Source organism: Pogoniulus pusillus, chromosome 24 (genome assembly GCF_015220805.1).
Source record: "Pogoniulus pusillus isolate bPogPus1 chromosome 24, bPogPus1.pri, whole genome shotgun sequence".
Lineage (NCBI taxonomy): Eukaryota > Metazoa > Chordata > Aves > Piciformes > Lybiidae > Pogoniulus > Pogoniulus pusillus.
In genome coordinates, this window is record NC_087287.1 from 10,435,761 (window position 1) to 10,453,878 (window position 18,118).

Below are 18,118 nucleotides of genomic sequence, written 5' to 3' on the forward strand. Positions count from 1 at the left end.
GCCTATGGAAGTCAGCCCAGTAATGGCACTACAAAGAGGTCACCTAGGCCAGGTGATGGCTCTCCTGCCATCGTGCTTCCCCTTCTCCTCCCATCTCATCTCCCTGCCCCTGTGTCATCTGAAGCTCTGAAGCCCAGTCTCAGTCCCACAAACGCTTTCCTCACCTCTGTGTGGTTTCCAGGGCCTGGCAGGAGAGCGTCTCTCTGAAGGAGCTGCAGCGCAGAGGTGTCTGCTTGCTCAGACTCCGAGCTGCCAGCCAGAGAACTGGCCTCTACGGGCGGCTGCTGGTCACCTTCCAGCCTAGGAGCCATGAGGCCAGCGCCGAGCTGCCCTGCAACAGCCTTGGGCCTGGTGAGTGATGCTTCTGTAGGGCAAAGTAAGATGTGGCTGGTGTCTCCTTCCAAGGTGATGCCCGTGAATATTGAGCAACTCCTGCAAAAGAGGAAGGAGAAAAGGTTGGCTTTCTGAGCAGCTCCAGCTGTGGGCATGCTGCTGGCCTTCACCCCAGGATCTGCAGCCTGGAGGTCTGAAGGCAGCTGGTGAGGGGCTGCTTGGTGTCTTCTCACTGCTGATTGACCTTTTGCTCTTTCTTGGTGAGTGCCCTCTGTCAGCTCAGAGGAGGAGTTTCTCCTTCTTGTGGGTTTGGCGAGTCCTAACCTTGGCAGGAAAGATGGAGCTAGAGCTGTGGTGGGATGAGAGGCCCTTGGGTGTGCAGGGGTGGGAGGACTGCTGTCTACTGTAGGTGGCAAGGGAGGTGCTGCTGCCTGCCGCCGATGGCAAGGGAGGTGCTGCTGTCCTCTGTGGATGGCCAGGGAGGTGCTGCTGCCTGCACTGCCCTGTGCCTGGTTGCAGCTCTCTCCAGCAGAGCTGCCTCTTGCTCTGCCGTCGCCCTTCACGCCCTCCCCGCGCTTGCCTTTGCAGGGGACATTGTGGGGCTGTACGAGTCAGCTGGCCAGGGCGAGCCACTTTCCACAGGCATCGTGACCCGTGTCACCCCCAAAGCTGTGACTGTTGCCTTCGAGGAGTCCCACCAGGGCCTGCCGAGCCTGGAGCAGGACAGCTCCTACCGCCTGCTGAAGCTGGCTAACGACGTCACCTACAACAGGCTGAAAAGGTAAGGGCCATGGGGGTGCGGCTGCAGCTCAGCTCTGGGTGCTCTGCTCAGGAGGAGCAAAGTCAGCTGGCAATTGCCAGGTTTATTCTGGAAAAGCTCTTCTGAGACAGGTCTCAGTTCACTTCTCCCTGGTTTCTCTGCTTTCCTGTTGTATTCATAGAATCATAGAATCGTTTCAGTTGGAAAAGACCCTTAAGATCAAGTCCAACCCTTAACCCAAGACTGCCAGGTCACCACCAAGCCATGCCCCTCAGCAACACATCCCCATGGCTTTGAAATGCCTCCAGGGACTCATCCACCGCCCTGAGCAGCCTGGCCCAGGCTTGACAACTGTCAAGAGAAAGAAATCGTTCCTCATGTCCAACCTCAACCTCCTCTGGGGCATTTTGAGGCTGTTTCCTGTCACTTGTTCCTTGGGAGAATAGCCCAAGCCACACCTCACTCCAACCTCCTTTCAGGAAGTCATACAGAGCAATGAGGTCTCCCCTCAGCCTCCTTTTCTCCAGGCTGAACAATCCCCTGCTCCTCACAAGATCTGAGCTCTAGAGCAAGTTCCTACTGTAGAACAAGAGTATGTTCCTCTTAACCCCCACAGCAGCTCCACTTAGTAGGAAGCAGGAGTCTAACCAGTGTGAGGGGGGTGTGAGGGTTGGGAGATGCAGCAGTCAGGATTAGACTGTTGTGGGCTTTGTGGGCTTGGGTTTTCCAGCTTGGGAAGAGTTGAATCTGTGCCCACAGCCTGCCAGTGGGCCGTGAGGTGAGCTCGTGCTGTGCCTGTGACCTGGCTGCTTTCTCTTTAACAGAGCTTTGCAGGCACTGAATCAGTACCGTGGTGGGCCAGCCTCAGACCTGATCGACGTCCTCTTCTTCTCTTCTGAGCCAAGGGCATTCAGTGAGACAAGTAAGGGTGCTTCTGTGTAAGATTGGATGCCAGGCTGATCTGTCTGGAGAGCTTCTCTGCACTTTGGTCTTCACAGCCAAGCCTGTGCTGAGGCTGTGCCTGGTGTTAGTCTTCTATGGAGAAGCTCACTGGATGGAATGGTGAGGGCAGTGCTGTTGCTGCACTCATGATGGTTTTAAGCAAAGATGTAGCACTGTTGCTGGGGCAGTGTGGAGAATCCTCACTCTCTGGAGCAATCAGTGAAGCCTGAAGTTCCCTACCCACAGAACAAGGGCTCTGCACCCTGTCCCTGCCCAATCAGGAGGATGCTTTCCCCTTCAGATGTCACATCTGAGAGAGACAAAGAGCCAGAGCCCTGCCTGATGGCCAGGCAGGCATTACCCACACTGTGCTGCAGTCACTTTTCTTCCAGTCCTTCAGGTTCTCTCCCTGGGACTGAGCAGGTGAGGAGGTTTCAAAGAATTCTTAGACATTGCCTCTGGAGACACAAATAACTCTTACCTTAGTGAGGTTTTTATCTACATCAAACATGCAGCTTTGCTTCAGGAAAGACTCAAGTATTGAACATGAGCACCATGTGGTGGTACAGCTGGCAGCATTGAACACTGTCTGTGCTGGTTTGTGGCTCACTGGACACACTTTGCTCATGTAAAGCCCTTGTCCTGGCTGGAAGAGAGGCTGTCCAGCATCTGATGCTTCTTTTATCTCTGACTGTGCCAATTTTAGCTGGATTCTGGCATAAAAGAGTCAGAATTTGTGCTGAGGGAGTCTGAAATTCGATCTACTTTATGAGGCATTTCTTGTCTGCTTTCTGCCCTAATCCCATCCATAAACTTCAAAAAGGAGAACCTGCCAGCACTGCCTCCATGCTGAATATCCAATAACTCTGTCTTGCTGGGAATTGACTGTGAACCTGCCACATCTGGAAGCAGCATGGGGACACTTCTGGTTTTCTTTTTACAGCCTTCTGGAGGTATTGAGTTAAGCTGGAGCTGTGCAGGCTGCTCTGGTTTCATCAGCCACCTCCCAGCCTGGGTTAGCCAACAGCTGTCAGGAAAACTGCCAAAGTAGAGTGCCCTTTGCTGACATCTTTCTGAAGTGATGGGGAAACCAAAGCCTCTAGCAGGATATCCCAGTGCTCAGCAGCTGCTAATGAATTCCAGAATCCAACATACTGGGGGGTTGGAGGGATCTCCAGGCACCTCTGGAGATCATCAGTCAAACCCTGCTGATAAGGTAGGGGCATCCACAGCAGCTTGTCCAGGATCATGATGGGCAGGGGGGTTTGGAGTCTCTCCAGAGGAGACTCCACAGTCTCTCTAGGCAGCCTGGTCCAGGGCTCCAGCACCCTCACACTTAAGAAGTTTTTCCTCCTATCCAGATCTTTATCCTTTGGCAGAAGGGAGATTTCAGATGGGCTGTAAAACTGAGGGAATGAAGACAGAGGGAGGCGTAAGCTGCCTCACAGGGTCGAGCCAGCAGCCTGGATCTCAGCTGTGGGGAGAGCTCAGTTCCCCTCACCTCTTACATGCCATAGGTGACACCATCCATCCCTGCCTGCTTTCTTGCTGCCCAGGCCTCTGCTCAGGTTCCTTCCTACACTCTGTGCTTGCTGCTGCACCTTCCCTCTTACTCTGATTGCTGCACTGGACTGTCTGCAGCGGCTCTCCTCTGTCACACACACCCCACCCCTTCCCCTGCAGCAACCCTTCAGGCCAAGCTTCTGATACCTTACACCAAGGAGAAAGGATTAATGTCGGTGTGAGTCACCCCTGAGTAGCTCTGAGCTTACTCTGAGTCAAGCCTCTTAGCCCTTGGGTTACCCAGGGACCTTGCTGCACTCAGCTTTGTGATAGTAGATAAAAGAATTAAATGTTAATGAACTAACTTTCTGAGCAGCTGCAGCTCTGCATTCTCCCTTCTGTAGCAGAGCAATTCCTCCTAGCTGGCTTGCTGAGCTGTGCCAAACGAGGTACAGTGATGGATTCAACATTCCCTTCCCCCCTCCCCAGCACTGAGAATATTGACTGATGGAAACATTTGACCACAGCAGACAGGCAGGAGATGCAACATGAGCAGCCAGCACATCACCTGAGGCCAGCCAAAGGCTCTGGGGCAGGCTGGAAGGGATGATGGCCATTTACCTTATTGCTTTAGAGCTCTTTTCTCCTCAACTAGAGAGATGTTACCCTAGCCAAGAATGAAATAGTAATGAGTTGAACCTGAAACATGGCCTGCATGGTACTGCCAGCCTCCGGCAGGGTGAAGGAAAGGACACTCAGCAGCTGCTTGAATGGGTTCTCTTACCTCAGTCACTCACTCCAAGTGAAGAGGAGGACACTCAGCAGCTGCTTGGATGGGTTCTCTTACCTCAATCCCTCACTCCAAGTGAAGGGGAGGACACTCAGCAGCTTCTTGGATGGGTTCTCTTACCTCAATCCCTCACTCCAAGTGAAGGGGAGGACACTCAGCAGCTTCTTGGATGGGTTCTCTTACCTCAATCCCTCACTCCAAGTGAAGGGGAGGACACTCAGCAGCTGCTTGGATGGGTTCTCTTACCTCAATCCCTCATTCCAAGAAGGATATCAAGGTGCTGGGGTTGGGTCCAGAGAAGGACAACAAAGCTGAGGAAGTTGGAACAGGTCTGGTGAGGAGCAGCTGAGGGAACTGGGGTTGTTTAGTCTGGAGAAAAGGAGGCTGAGGGAAGACTTTCTGAAAGAAGGCTGGAGCCAAGTCGAGATTGGTCTCTTCTTCCAAAGAACAAGTGCTAGAACCAGAGGAGATGGCCTCAGGCTGCTCCAAGAGAGGTTTAGGCTGGGCATGAGAAGAAACTTCCTCACTGAAAGGGTTTCTCGAGCACTGGAACAGGTTAAAAAGCTGCAGAGCTGCGGTGCTGAGGGCCATGGGTTAGCAGCAGACTTGGTAGAGTTAAGAATGGTTGGACTGGATGATCTTAAAAGTCTTGCACCTTAGATGCAGGGACCCTCCACGTGCTGTCCGTGGCAAGGCTTTGCTTGCCAGCAGAGGCCAGCATTGCTCTGCTCCTCAGGGCTGGCCAGGCTGGATGGACACTTCCCCTTCTCTTTCAGAGACAAGGTTGTGCCTTCTTGCAGGCAGATCACCGATGGCCACCAGCTCTCTCCTGTGATCCTGGCCTAGAAAAAAAAAACATACATCCATCCATCTCTGTGCCCACACTTTGGCTGCCTCATGTGGTCACAGGAGTGACATGGCTTAAGTCTAATTCTGCCTGCTGCTGTAGGACATTAGAGGAGAGAAAGAAGGGAAGGGAGGGAGGGAGGGAGGGAGGGAGGGAGGGAGGGAGGGAGGGAGGGAGGGAGGGAGGGAGGGAGGGAGGGAGGAAAGGAAGGAAAAAAAGCCCAGTGAAGAGGCAGGGAGGTCCCCAGTAAAAGCTGGCCCAGCAGGCAGAGTGCTGGGGAAGCACCAGGGATTTCTCTTCAGCTGCTTACCACAAGCCCCTTGCACAGAGCTGAAGTGCTCTTTGTTCCTCTGCTGGCACAACTCTTGTCATCACCACATGGCCTGTGGGGGAAGCTAAGCAGTCTGACCAACTCAGCTCCATGTGGATAGCAGGGAAAGATCCTCTTTCCAGGCTTCATCACCCACCTGGGCTTTGTCCAGCAGCCTTGAGCCTGTTGTGCTGCAGAGGTGGTAGGGCCTGGTTTGCTTTTGGTGCCCTCACAGCTGGTGAGGAGCATACTGCAGAAGGTACATTGAGAAGAGAGGCCACTAGCTCTGGAGAGTTTGAGCTCTTCCTCCCAGGAGAGTCTGTTCCCATGCATGTTTGGTGCAAAGACCCCTGTCCTGGACTCAGCTGTCACACTCCAGCCCACTTCTTCACCTGTGCAGTACAGAAAAGTGTCTCTGTTGCTGCAGATGTGGTTAAAGAACCAACCTTAGCCAAGGTCATTGCTTGTTTCAGTGCTGCTCTCTGCCACGCTGTGATTTCTCAATCAAATTGTGCATCAGAGGCTGAATTACCTGACCCCAGAGATCCTGCTCATCACCTCAGGGCCCACAGAGGCAGGTCTGCATTCCTTCTCCCCATGGTCCTCACTGTGGGGCTGAGCTGGGCAGCCTTAGCCCGAGCAGGAGGCAGCAGGGCTGGAGCTAGGTTGAGGGATGTGTTCTGGGAGTAACTGCAAACTCTAAACTGGTGGCTTATGGAGAGCTCTTGGGCTGGGCCTGCTGGGTGGGTCAGCTGCTTTTCTCCAGGTGAGCCTGCTTAGAGCCCAGCTGGTGGCTGGAGGAGAGTTTGGAAGAGCCACAGCAGCCTCCCAGGGCTCTGCCCACACAGCAGCTCTTGGCAGGCTGATGGAAGGGGAAGAGGGGGTGCGTGTGGAGAAGCCTGCTCCTGATCTCATTCCTTGGGCAGGGAAATATCAATGACTCCTACATCCCAGCTGTTCCTCATGGTGGGAAGTGCTTTTCAGTTTTTAAGCTCTCCTTTCTTTTTCCCCATCCCATGGGATGCTTCCTGGTCTTCTCTTAGTCCTTAGCACAAGAAATCAGAAAACAGGTATGGAGCCAGAGGCAGGTTAGCAGGAAACAGAACCCCGAGTCCTAGTCCTCTCCCCCTCACCAAGCCCCTTCTTAACAAGCATTAATTAACCAGACACTTGATTTTCTCCAGCTGCTTGCCAAGTCAGTGCCAGAGGTGAGATGAGACTTGCCCACCACTGAACCTGGAGAAACTTTGATGCTTTGAGCCGAGCCCTGAAGGCAGAGCTGGTGCTGAAGCACATGATGCCCATCAGGGAAGGATGCCCAAAGATCAGCCTTACATAAGCTTTTGTGGGAACAGTATTTTCAGTAAACCTCAGTGTAATGAGTCATCATCTCTGCTGTAATTAACTTCCATAATGAGCAAAAGAGATTAGCAGCAGGATTGTGGGGGATGAGAATAAATATGGGTTGAAATCAGATCAATCTGGGAGGCAAAGAGCAGCTTGTAAGAATCCAGTCCTGGGTGGTGAAACCAATTCTCCTGTCTTGCCATTTGCATGTTCCTCTTCCCCTTTTTCCTTTCTGATCACTGAAGCCCAAACTCATTTTAGTTTTCATCACTTCCATTGCTGCTTTGTAGCTCTTCCCTGCCTCTTCAGTGGTTGCCAACACAGGACTGCTCTTCTCTGCTCACACTGCCATTGCCTGCTGCTTTCTCACCAGTGCTCTGCTGGGTGTCACTGGAATGGGAATCATTTGTCTGCAAGATCAGCTCCTTCCTTCCCTCCTTTCATTGAAGGTTGCTAATACTCTGGCCCACCTTTAAATAAACCCAGAGTGCCCTCCCCACCCAGGAGGTGCAAACCTCTTGGTGTTAGAACAAGTGAATGCCTCTCCACAGTGCTGGAAAGAGTTGGTACAGCCTGGCTCTGTTGTTCCTTCTGAAATGCAGCAGGGTAGGAGAGGGGAGGGAAAACACAGATGTAGGATGGGCAGCCTCTTCTTCCTGAGAGCTTGACAAGCCTTCATTTTACCACTCTGGGCTCTTTCAGCCACCTAGAATCAGGGAAAGGTTTGGTTTGGAAAGGACCTGGAGGTGCTCAAGAAAAGACTGGATGAGGCACTTGGTGCCATGGTCTAGCTGAGTGGATAGGGCTGGGTTGGACTGGATAAGCTTGGAGGTCTCTTCCAGCCTGGTTGATTCTATGACCTTAAAGATCTGAGGGTCCAACCGCACTGCCATGGGCAGGGACACTTCCCACTAGCCCAGGCTGCTCAAGGCCTCATCCTGCTTGGCCTTGAACACCTCCAAGGTGGGAGCATCCACAACCTCCCTGGGGCAACCTGTGCCAGTGTAACCTAGGTGCGACACAGTGGATATTCCTCCCCAGGAGAGTTGTTCTCACTGTCAAATTGATTTGGGCCAGCTACTGAGAGCTTCTTGTTTGTATCCACGGCTTTGTGCTGCTCTGCCAGCAGCAGGATAGGGCTGAGGGCCAAGTGAGTCTCCTGCTGTCTCCCCAGAGCCTCCAGAGTTTTACAACGAGTCGCTGGATGCATCACAGAAGGAAGCTGTCTCCTTCTCACTGGCTCAGAGGGAGCTTGCCATCATCCATGGACCACCTGGCACAGGGAAGACCACCACACTAGTAGAGATCATCCTGCAAGCTGTGCAGCAAGGCCTAAAAGTGAGTTGCAGTGGCAACACTGAAGTGACAGTGAGCACCATGGCTTGGTTGGCTTCACTGAGCCTCTGTGGCAGCTGAGGCAGACCTAGCAGCAGCTGTGCCATACAGCAGGGTCTGGCTTGGCTGACAGGGACCAAGGCCTTCCCCCTATCACCTGAAATCAGGTGCAAGTAGAGGCTTCAAGGCCCAGGTTTGCTGTTTGCTGGAGGCCCTGCACCAGTGCTTCCAAGCAAGGTGCTGTCTGGAGGCTCTGTAGATGTCAGTGCTTCACTGCCTGCTGATCAGAGTTACAGAGTTGTTTGGGTTGGAAAAGACCCCCAAGATTGAGTCCAACCATCAGCCCAACACCACTTTGGCCACTAAACATGTCCCCAAGGGCCATGACCATGTGTTTATTGAACACTTCCAGGGACAGTGACTCCACTGCCTCCCTGGGCAGCCTGTTCCAGTGCCCGACCACCCTCGCAGAATAGAAACTGTTCCTAATTGTCTTGGGTTCAAATGCAAGTTCCCAGAGACTCTTATAAATTTGGTAGACCCAATGACAATTTATAGAATTTATAGAGTTTATAGAGTGCCCTCCCCTCCTCCCCCTCCTTTCCCCAAAAGACAGGGAGAGAGATAAAAGGTAGGGACACCCCAATAAATCAATCTCACTCGATTTGGAAGTTAAAAAGGAAAAGTTTAACAATAACTTAGAAAAAAGGGATTGGAGGTAGGGGAGTTTACAAAGGATGAGGAAGGGAAAACAGCAAAATACAAAACAGGGATGGATACAACCCGAGTAGTGTGATGGTGTCTCTGCCTCGTGGCTGGTATGCAGTATCAGTGTGTGTGTGCGGTCATGAACGCAGGTAGTGAGCAAGAGGGCGAAAAGAGAAAGAGACAGGAGAACTCCTGTCTTTTATACCACAGGAAGTGGGGGGAGTGGGCTAACCATCACCTGGAGTGTGGCCCACCCCTGAGGAGGGGCCGAGACCCCTAGGGTCAGGTTCAGGGTCACTCCCCCAGGAGTGTTAACCCTATACATTCCACCCCTTGGTTAGACCACTTCCACCTTCCTAAGAACAGTCTTCTTCTCCAAAGATGGGAAAAGTGTCCATGGGTTAAGAGTTCGTGAAGTCCTTCTTGGTCCCCGGCTGTATCTCAAGGCGATGTGCTCCTCTGGCCCGGTGCAGGTTGCTGAGATGTGAGCAGGGCAGGAACGGAAGAAAAGTCAGTGAATCAGGAACAGTTCTTGTTGGTACTCAGGAAAAAGTCTTTTCCCTCTGCGAAGAAAACATCAGGAACAGTCTCTTCATGTCTGGCATCAGGGGAACAGGTGTGGATGAGATGGCTGTAGACATCCTCTGGAGGGAAATCAGGAACAGTCTCTCACTGCAGGGCATCAGTGACGAATCAGATGCAGGGTTCTGGTTGGACGCCGTGGTGTGATGCGATGTTGTAGGACTCTGGATAGCTGCTGCTGTCATGTAGGTTCTGTTGGACGCCGTGTAGTGGTGAGGGTATAACTACAAAAACAACTTGTAACCCCTTATGAACTATAATACAAGTATTGCACAACTATGATACAAGTATTGCACAACTATGATACAACTATTATACAACTATAATACAAGATAACCTGAAAGTATCTGGAACACATGGAATCAACTCTGAGATTTCAAAACCTTTTCAGCTAAAGAGAGGTTTCTCTGAGGGACACACTCGATAACACCAGTTTCCATCATCACCCAGTATGTGTGACCAGGACCCTCTGCAGATACCACCCCTTTGATAGGTTTTCCCCCACCAGAGGCAGGAGCAACCCACACAGTCTTTCCCAGTAGATTCCTTTCACAGACTACAGGAACTCCATCTCCCTCAACTGTGGGCAGTAGGGCAGACTGAGCAGGACCAGCTCTGTTAACTGATCCCCTGCTGTTCACCAGCCAAGTGGCTTCTGCAAGGTGCTTCTCCCAGTTTCTGAGAGTTCCACCTCCCATAGCCTTCAGGGTGGTTTTCAGCAGGCCATTGTGTCGCTCAATCTTTCCTGCAGCTTGTGGGTAGTATGGGATGTGATAAACCCATTCTATCCCATGCTCTTTTGCCCAGTTGCTTACAAGGTGGTTCTTGAAATGGGTCCCATTGTCTGACTCAATTCTCTCTGGGGTACCGTGTCTCCACAGGATGTGGCTCTGCAGACCCAGAATGGTGTTACGGGCAGTAGCATGAGGTACTGGGTAGGTTTCCAGCCACCCCGTGCTTCCCTCCACCATGGTTAACACATACTGCTTGCCACTACGAGACCGAGGCAGAGTGATGTAATCAATCTGCCAGGCCTCCCCATACCTGTACTTTGACCACCTTCCCCCGTACCACAAAGGCTTCATGCGCTTGGCTTGCTTTATGGTGGCACAGATGTCACATTCATGGATAACCTGAGTTATGGCCTCCATGGATATGTCCACGGACCTGTCTCGGGCCCATTGGTATGTGGCATCTCTTCCTTGGTGACCAGAAGAGTCATGTGCCCACCGAGCTAAGAACAGTTCACCTTTGTGCTTCCAGTCCAGGTCAATCTGGCAGATGTGGGCAGCCTGGTCAGCTTGGTGGTTATGCTGCTGCTCTTCAGTGGCTCTGCTCTTTGGGATGTGAGCACTGATGTGGCGGATTTTAACTGGCAGTTTGTCCAGGCGTGCAGAAATGTCTTGCCAGAGATCAGCAGCCCAAATAGGCTTCCCTTTTCTCTGCCAATCATTTCTCTTCCACTCCTTCAGCCACCCCCATAAGGCATTTGCTACCATCCATGAGTCGGTGTAGATGTATAGCATTGGCCACTGCTCTCGTTCTGCAATGTCCAGGGCCAGCTGGATGGCTTTCACCTCAGCATACTGGCTGGATTCGCCTTCTCCATCTCTTGCCTCTGCAACCCTGCGTGTGGGGTTCCAGACGGCAGCCTTCCATCTCCGCTTGCTGCCTACCAGGCGGCAGGATCCATCTGTGAAGAGAGCATATGCCTTTTCCTCCTCAGGAAGGTCACTGTATGGGGGGGCTTCCTCGGCACGGGTCACTGCCTTCTCTTCTGCTGGCTTTCCAAAGTCAGTGCCCTCTGGCCAGTTGGTGATGACCTCCACAATGCCTGGACGCTCGAGAGTCCCCATCCTAGCCCTCTGAGTTATCAGAGCCATCCACTTACTCCAAGTGGCATCTGTGGCATGGTGCGGAGTCGAACCCTTCCCTTTAAACATCCAAGTCAGGACTGGAAGCCTTGGAGCTAAAAGGAGTGGTGACTCCGTCCCAATCACCTCAGAGGCAGCTCTGACTCCCTCATAGGCAGCTAGGATTTCTTTCTCTGTGGGGGTATACTTGGTCTCTGAGCCTTTGTACGCCTTGCTCCAGAACCCGAGTGGGCGGCCTCTTGTCTCATCAGGAGCTTTCTGCCATAGGCTCCAGCTAGGACCATTCTCACCGGCTGCTGTGTAGAGAATGTTCTTAATCTCTGGGCCGGTTCGAACTGGTCCCAAGGCCATGGCATGGACCACCTCTCGTTTGATCTGGTCAAATGCCACCTGCTGCTCAGGTCCCCACCCAAAGTTATTCCTCTTTCTTGTAACGTCAAAAAGGGGTTTCACAATTTGACTGTACCCGGGAATGTGCATCTTCCAAAAGCCCACAAACCCCAGGAAGGATTGTGTCTCCTTCCGGTTAGTGGGTTCCACCATAGTGGCCACTTTATTCACCACATCCATAGGGATGTGGCGTCGGCCATCCTGCCATCGAACTCCCAGGAACTGGATCTCTCTGGCAGGCCCTTTCACTTTGCTTCTCTTAATGGCAAAACCAGCATCCAACAGGATATTAATGATCTTCTCACCCTTCTGGAAGACCTCCTCTGCTGTCTCACCCCATACAATGATGTCATCGATGTACTGCAGATGTTCCGGAGCGCCACCCTTCTCCAGTGCAGTCTGGATGATGCTGTGGCAGATTGTAGGGCTGTGCTTCCACCCTTGAGGCAGTCTGTTCCAGTGGTACTGGACTCCTCTCCAGGTGAAGGCAAACTGTGGCCTACATTCTTCTGCAATGGGGATGGAGAAGAAAGCATTAGCAATGTCAATTGTGGCATACCATTTGGCCTCCTTTGTTTCCAGTTCATACTGCAGCTCCAACATATCAGGCACGGCTGCGCTGATTGGAGGAGTCACTTCGTTCAGGCCTCGGAAATCCACCGTGAGTCTCCACTCCCCCGTCTCCTTTCGCACTGGCCATATCGGGCTGTTGAAGGGCGAGTGGCTCTTGCTGATGACAAGCTGCTGCTCCAGGCGGCGAATCAGCTGCTGTATGGGTAGCAGGGAGTCTCTGTTGGTGCGGTATTGCCTGCGATGAACTACACGAGAAGCAATAGGTAACTTGACATCTTCCACCTTGTGGGTACCAACCACGGAAGGGTCATCTGACAAGCCAGGCATGATAGACAGCTGCTCTTTGTCTGTAGTCTCTACAGCTGCTATGCCAAATGCCCACTTGTTCCCCTTCGGATCTTTAAAGTACCCTTCCCGGAGAAAGTCAATCCCCAGGATGCAAGGTGCATCAGGGCCAGTTACTATGGAGTGCTTCTCCCACACATTCCCGGTGAGGCTTATCTCAGCCTGCAGCACAGTTAACTCCCGAGACCCCCCTGTGACTCCTGCAATTGTAACAGTATCTGTCCCCCTGTGGCTGGAGGGGATCAGAGTGCATTGGGCACCGGTGTCTACCAACGCTCTGTACTTCTCGGCTTCAGAAGTGCCAGGCCATTTCACAAACACGTCCCAATATACTCTGTTATCCCTGGCCTCCGCCTGGCTGGAGACAGGGCACCTCTAATTCTGAGCAGTGTGACTGCATGAGGCACATGGACCTGAGTTACTGGCTTCACCACCCCTTGAGCGAGAGCGCTGCCTGCGGGACACTGGGGCAACCCCTCTTCTGGAGGAGTTATTCCCTGTGTTTGTCCCCTGCAGTTCCCTTACCCTGGCCGATAGAGCTGAGGTGGGCTGGCCATGCCATCTATCCATGTTTTCCCCATGGTCACACAGTGTTCTCCAGAGTGACCCCCTGTGTGTACCCTGTCTGCTCTGGGCTGGTCTCCTGCGGGGAGGAGGAGGAGCACGGCGGCGTGTGTTCCTTACAGCTGAGACTTGCACCCATTCTGAAGGTGAAGAGCAGTCATCCTCTGCCTTCTGCATTTCAGAGAAAGAGGCTTTCAGCTCGTTCATTTCTTGGGTGAGGGTCTCTACAGTGGCAATTAAGGTTTTCCTCGACAAACTGTCTTCAAACTGTCTTAGGTCATTCACAAACTCCCTGATTGTGGGAAGGTTGTTGGGGTCTCTGCCCAGCAGCAGTGCTCCCAATGTGGGGGCATATGTGGAAGGGGCACACTGAGTCAGTTTCTTTAAGAGGGCTGGCTTCATGCGGACATCATCAGGGTCCGAGGGCCTCTGGTCGGCTCCATAAATTATCTCTTGAACCGCCATTTGCCTCAGGTATGAGATACCCTGTTCCATATCTGTCCATCTAAGGGGATGGAAAATCATGTCATCCTTAGTCGGGTACCTGTACCTCACAGCTATCAGAAGCCTGGCCCAAAGTGAGTGGGTACCATCGAGCCTTCCCAGCTCCTTATCCACACCTCCATCCCTCGACAAGGATCCCAGCTGCTTCGCCTCCCTGTGATCTAGGTCCACTGTTTCTGCTCCTGCATCCCAGCATTTCAAAAGCCAGGCTAAAAGGGACTGTCCGTTTGCCCTTGCATACTCCTGCCTTATGTGCCTGATTTCCTTTCTGGGCGTGGAGCTGATAAGGATCACTCCATTATCAGGTCCATTTCCAGCTGGTTGCTGTTGCTGGGGGGTGCTGGTTCCCGAAGAGGTCCCTTGCCCTGGATCGGTATCTGCGGGAGGGTTTTGATTTGATCTTGCTGGCCGCGTCGTAATTGGCGCCAGGTGAAGGGGGCTGGGCTGAGGGGGCAGGGTCCGGGGGGCTGCCCTGGGCGGGACCGGAGGCGGAGTTCGGGGCGGAGCCGCGCTAGGGGCGGTGCCTGCGCTGGGGGCGGCCGGAACGGCCTGACCTGTCGCCCAACCCCCGCAACTGCAGCTGGGGCAGTGAGGACCACCCCTCCCCCTAAGCACCCTAATGGCGGCGCCCACTCGATACTTCCACGTGTCCCAGTTCACCGCTATCTTATTAATTCCCAAACCCAAATTTACACACAGTGAAATAACAGCTATCCAGTACCATTTTTCCCCCAAAATATCTGGAGCTTCTGTGCTCCAATGCATATACTCAGATTGATTCCATGTTCCAGAAACATTTCTAAACACAGTGATATTACTAACAGAATTCAGGAAATAGGCATAGACTCGGGCAGGCAAATGCTTAGAATATTCCCAGAGCATATCAGTGACAATCCAGAAGACATGGTAACTTATAAACTTTAACAGCCAGCCCCACAACAGCCATGCAAATGCGTTAATGATTAAGACTTTCAGAATATCCATTTTTTAACTTCCAAATCTTCTCTGAAAGAATTCTTTCTACCTAGCCCCACGTTGAGACGCCAAATAAATTGTCTTGGGTTCAAATGCAAGTTCCCAGAGACTCTTATAAATTTGGTAGACCCAATGACAATTTATAGAATTTATAGAGTTTATAGAGTGCCCTCCCCTCCTCCCCCTCCTTTCCCCAAAAGACAGGGAGAGAGATAAAAGGTAGGGACACCCCAATAAATCAATCTCACTCGATTTGGAAGTTAAAAAGGAAAAGTTTAACAATAACTTAGAAAAAAGGGATTGGAGGTAGGGGAGTTTACAAAGGATGAGGAAGGGAAAACAGCAAAATACAAAACAGGGATGGATACAACCCGAGTAGTGTGATGGTGTCTCTGCCTCGTGGCTGGTATGCAGTATCAGTGTGTGTGTGCGGTCATGAACGCAGGTAGTGAGCAAGAGGGCGAAAAGAGAAAGAGACAGGAGAACTCCTGTCTTTTATACCACAGGAAGTGGGGGGAGTGGGCTAACCATCACCTGGAGTGTGGCCCACCCCTGAGGAGGGGCCGAGACCCCTAGGGTCAGGTTCAGGGTCACTCCCCCAGGAGTGTTAACCCTATACACTAATCTCCAACCTAAACCTCCCCGGCACAGTTTCAGACCAGTGCCTCTTGTTCTATCACCTGGTAGAGAGAAGAGACCAACCCCCACCTGGCTCCAACCTCCTTTCAGGGAGTTGTAGAGAGCAATGAGGTCTCCCCTCAGCCTCTTCTCCAGACTAAAACAATCTCAGCCTGACAAGCCTTAATTTCACCACTCTGGGCTCTTTCAGCCACCCCAGGTGCTACACAGGGGACTTCCCTTGCTGTATGCTGGTCTCCTTCTTGCTTGGATGCGTGCTACATTGTTCTGCTGTCGGTGGCAGTGACAAGCCCTTGGTTTCTGCCCCCACAGGTGCTGTGCTGTGCCCCCTCCAACGTGGCTGTGGATAACCTGGTGGAGAGGCTGGCTGGCTGCAGCGTCCGCATCCTGCGGCTCGGCCACCCTGCTCGCCTGCTGGAGCCCATCCAGAAGCACTCCCTGGATGCAGTCCTGGCCCGTGGGGACAGTGCCCAGATAGTGGCAGATATCAGAAAGGACATCGACCAGGCCCTTGTACGTGTCCTCTGTGGGTGACCCCAGTGCCAGCTCCCTAGTCCTGAGCTGCTCACCAGGCAGGCTGCTGTGGCTCTGAAACCAGGGAACCACTCTGCTACCTCTTCTTACAAGACCATCACTGCAGCCAGGTGCTCAAGGTCATCCCCAAACCTCCTAGAGGCAGGTGACAGTGACTAGTCGGGGTGTGTGCCCTAGGTAGTGTGCAGGCAGCCTACACCTTGGCTGGACCTGACATTGGTGGGCTCAAGGCGCCCTGAACCCACAGTGATGCTCCCAGTCTGGATCTTACAAGGGTAAAAGGTTGGAGGGCCTGAGCCTCTCTGGTCAGAAGGGCTGCTCCAGGGGAGAGGAAAGGCAGAAGCACAGTGCAGGGGGCTCTCAGTGACAGGTGGGGATGTGTGGCATGGGTTGATGCCATTTACTTTTGCCTGGGAGGCCTTTAACCTGGCCTTGGAGGACAGGAGCTGGGGGGCAGCCTGGCAGTTCTAGAAGTGGGGTAGGCTTCCAGCACAACAAAGTGTGTCACAAAGCCTCTCTACCAGAGACTGCCTGAGCCTCCACGGTCACCTGCCACCAGTGCTCATCTGCTGCTGCAGGAGCCGAGGGCAGGGCTCCTGGCTGAGCCACTCGCTCAGGTGGCACAATCAGTCATTCCTGCTGTGTGGGGAGAAGCTGCAGGGCCCTGCTCCCCACATGATCTGTCTGGCATTGTTCCTGCAGTTCTCTTCAGGCAGTGGGGGAGACATTGCCATCATTAATTCACTTCCTAACGAGATGTCTGCCTGTCCTGACACTCCCTCCCACTCTCAGCCACCTCAAGTGGAAAGCAGAACACACTACAAAAATGCATCCTTAATTTCATCTTTCACAGCCCTGATTTTCCTAAACTTAGTTGTCAAAGTAGCTTTCACAGATGCTTTGGTTTGACACTAATTAGATGATTTTTTCCCCCTCCCCCTTCTGGTAGCAGCATTGTCCAGAGGCCATTGTGCAGGTGCAGCTGAAGAAAGCTCCTGTCTCCATCAGAGATGCAGCAAAGCATCTTCATACCCTGCATCCCTGCAGGTTGTCTCATAGCTGCTCTTCTGCCCTTCACCAAGGCACTGCACACTTTAAAGTGATACAAACCAACCCTGGCTCTCAGCTCTCTGGACATTCCTCTGCAGCCACCCACACTGCTGCTCAGCTTTGGGCAAGCCACTGGGCAGCCAAGTTGCTCTTGCACATAGTGCAAGGTGAGCAGAGGCCCTCTGAGGGCCTCTGGCTAAGAGGAAGCTCATAAAGAGCAGCGACTTCTCTGCTGGGATGGACACCTGCCTGTAGTTACAGCTCTTCATTGACTCTTTTTCACTTCTTAATTTACTTTGCTTCTCACTAGTGGTTAATGTTCCCTTTCCTCTTGTTGGAAGGCACTTGGAAAGGCAGGAGTGTTGTGGGGTTTCCCCCTACTGCTAGTTTTCCATAGGAAAAGGGAAATCAGGGAAAAAGCAAAGCCTTCAGCACCAGGGTCTCTATCTGCTTCCTAGAGCAAGAGGTAGGTGGTGCTGGGAAGCAGGGACTGGCCACCAAGGCTTGTTCTGCTCTGGAAGACCAAACAAAACCCAGGAGCTGACAGGATGCTGCAGTTCAACCTCTGACAGCAGTGCCTCAGGCTGCCCAGGGTCAGGTCTGTCACTGAAGGTGGACCTGTCTGAGTAGCATCTCTCTGTGAGCTGCAGAGAGCTCACCTCTGAGGTTCTGGCCCATCTTTCCCTCATCCTGTGTTGGTTCTCCTCTGCAGTGTCCTCTGTTTGTCCCTGTGATCATTTGTTCCTTTCTTCACTCCAAATTTTGACTCTTTCCACTCCTTTCCATCACCACTACCCCCAGCCACAGAATTAGGAATAGAAACAAACCACCATGGCCTCTTTACACATTTTCTACTCCTTACCATCTCCTTCACCTCTTCAGGCTTGAAGCTTTCCACTACATCAGCATCTAGATACTCTTTGCACCAACAGAAGTGCAGCCCTACAGTACCTGAGCCAGAAAGGCAGGATGGATCCTGTGACGTTGAGCAGGGTCAATCCAGATCACCAGCCAGGTCCAGAGGGGTGAGGCAGGTCTGCAGCAAGCCCAGGAGGGAAGCCAGGCTCAAGCCACAAACCCTATAACTCAGGAAAGGGGCAAGGTCTGGCCTTAAATGCAGCTCCCAGAGCCGTGGGTGGGGTCCAAACAAATTGTCAGAACATTTGGAGCCTGATGACACTCCCAGAGCTCTAATGAGGTAGGTGGTGGGATC

At 52.6% G+C, this 18,118-nt stretch overlaps 1 protein-coding gene and 1 long non-coding RNA gene across 2 annotated transcripts in view; one reads left to right on the forward strand and one right to left on the reverse strand.

The window, feature by feature from the left end:
- The window catches only part of IGHMBP2 (immunoglobulin mu DNA binding protein 2), a 35,373-nt gene that overhangs the window by 829 nt on the left and 16,426 nt on the right, over positions 1 to 18,118 (forward strand). The window contains exons 2-6 of the mRNA XM_064163528.1: positions 182 to 351; positions 922 to 1,114; positions 1,918 to 2,015; positions 8,007 to 8,170; positions 15,634 to 15,834. Of these exons, the coding sequence (XP_064019598.1) occupies positions 182 to 351; positions 922 to 1,114; positions 1,918 to 2,015; positions 8,007 to 8,170; positions 15,634 to 15,834 (826 nt within the window). The remainder of the gene's footprint in view (positions 1 to 181; positions 352 to 921; positions 1,115 to 1,917; positions 2,016 to 8,006; positions 8,171 to 15,633; positions 15,835 to 18,118) is intronic.
- Positions 5,962 to 18,039, reverse strand: LOC135186114 (uncharacterized). Its single transcript, XR_010306717.1, has 2 exons — positions 17,857 to 18,039; positions 5,962 to 7,538 (listed from the first exon to the last, which is right to left on the reverse strand). It is a non-coding gene; the product is annotated as an uncharacterized LOC135186114 (long non-coding RNA).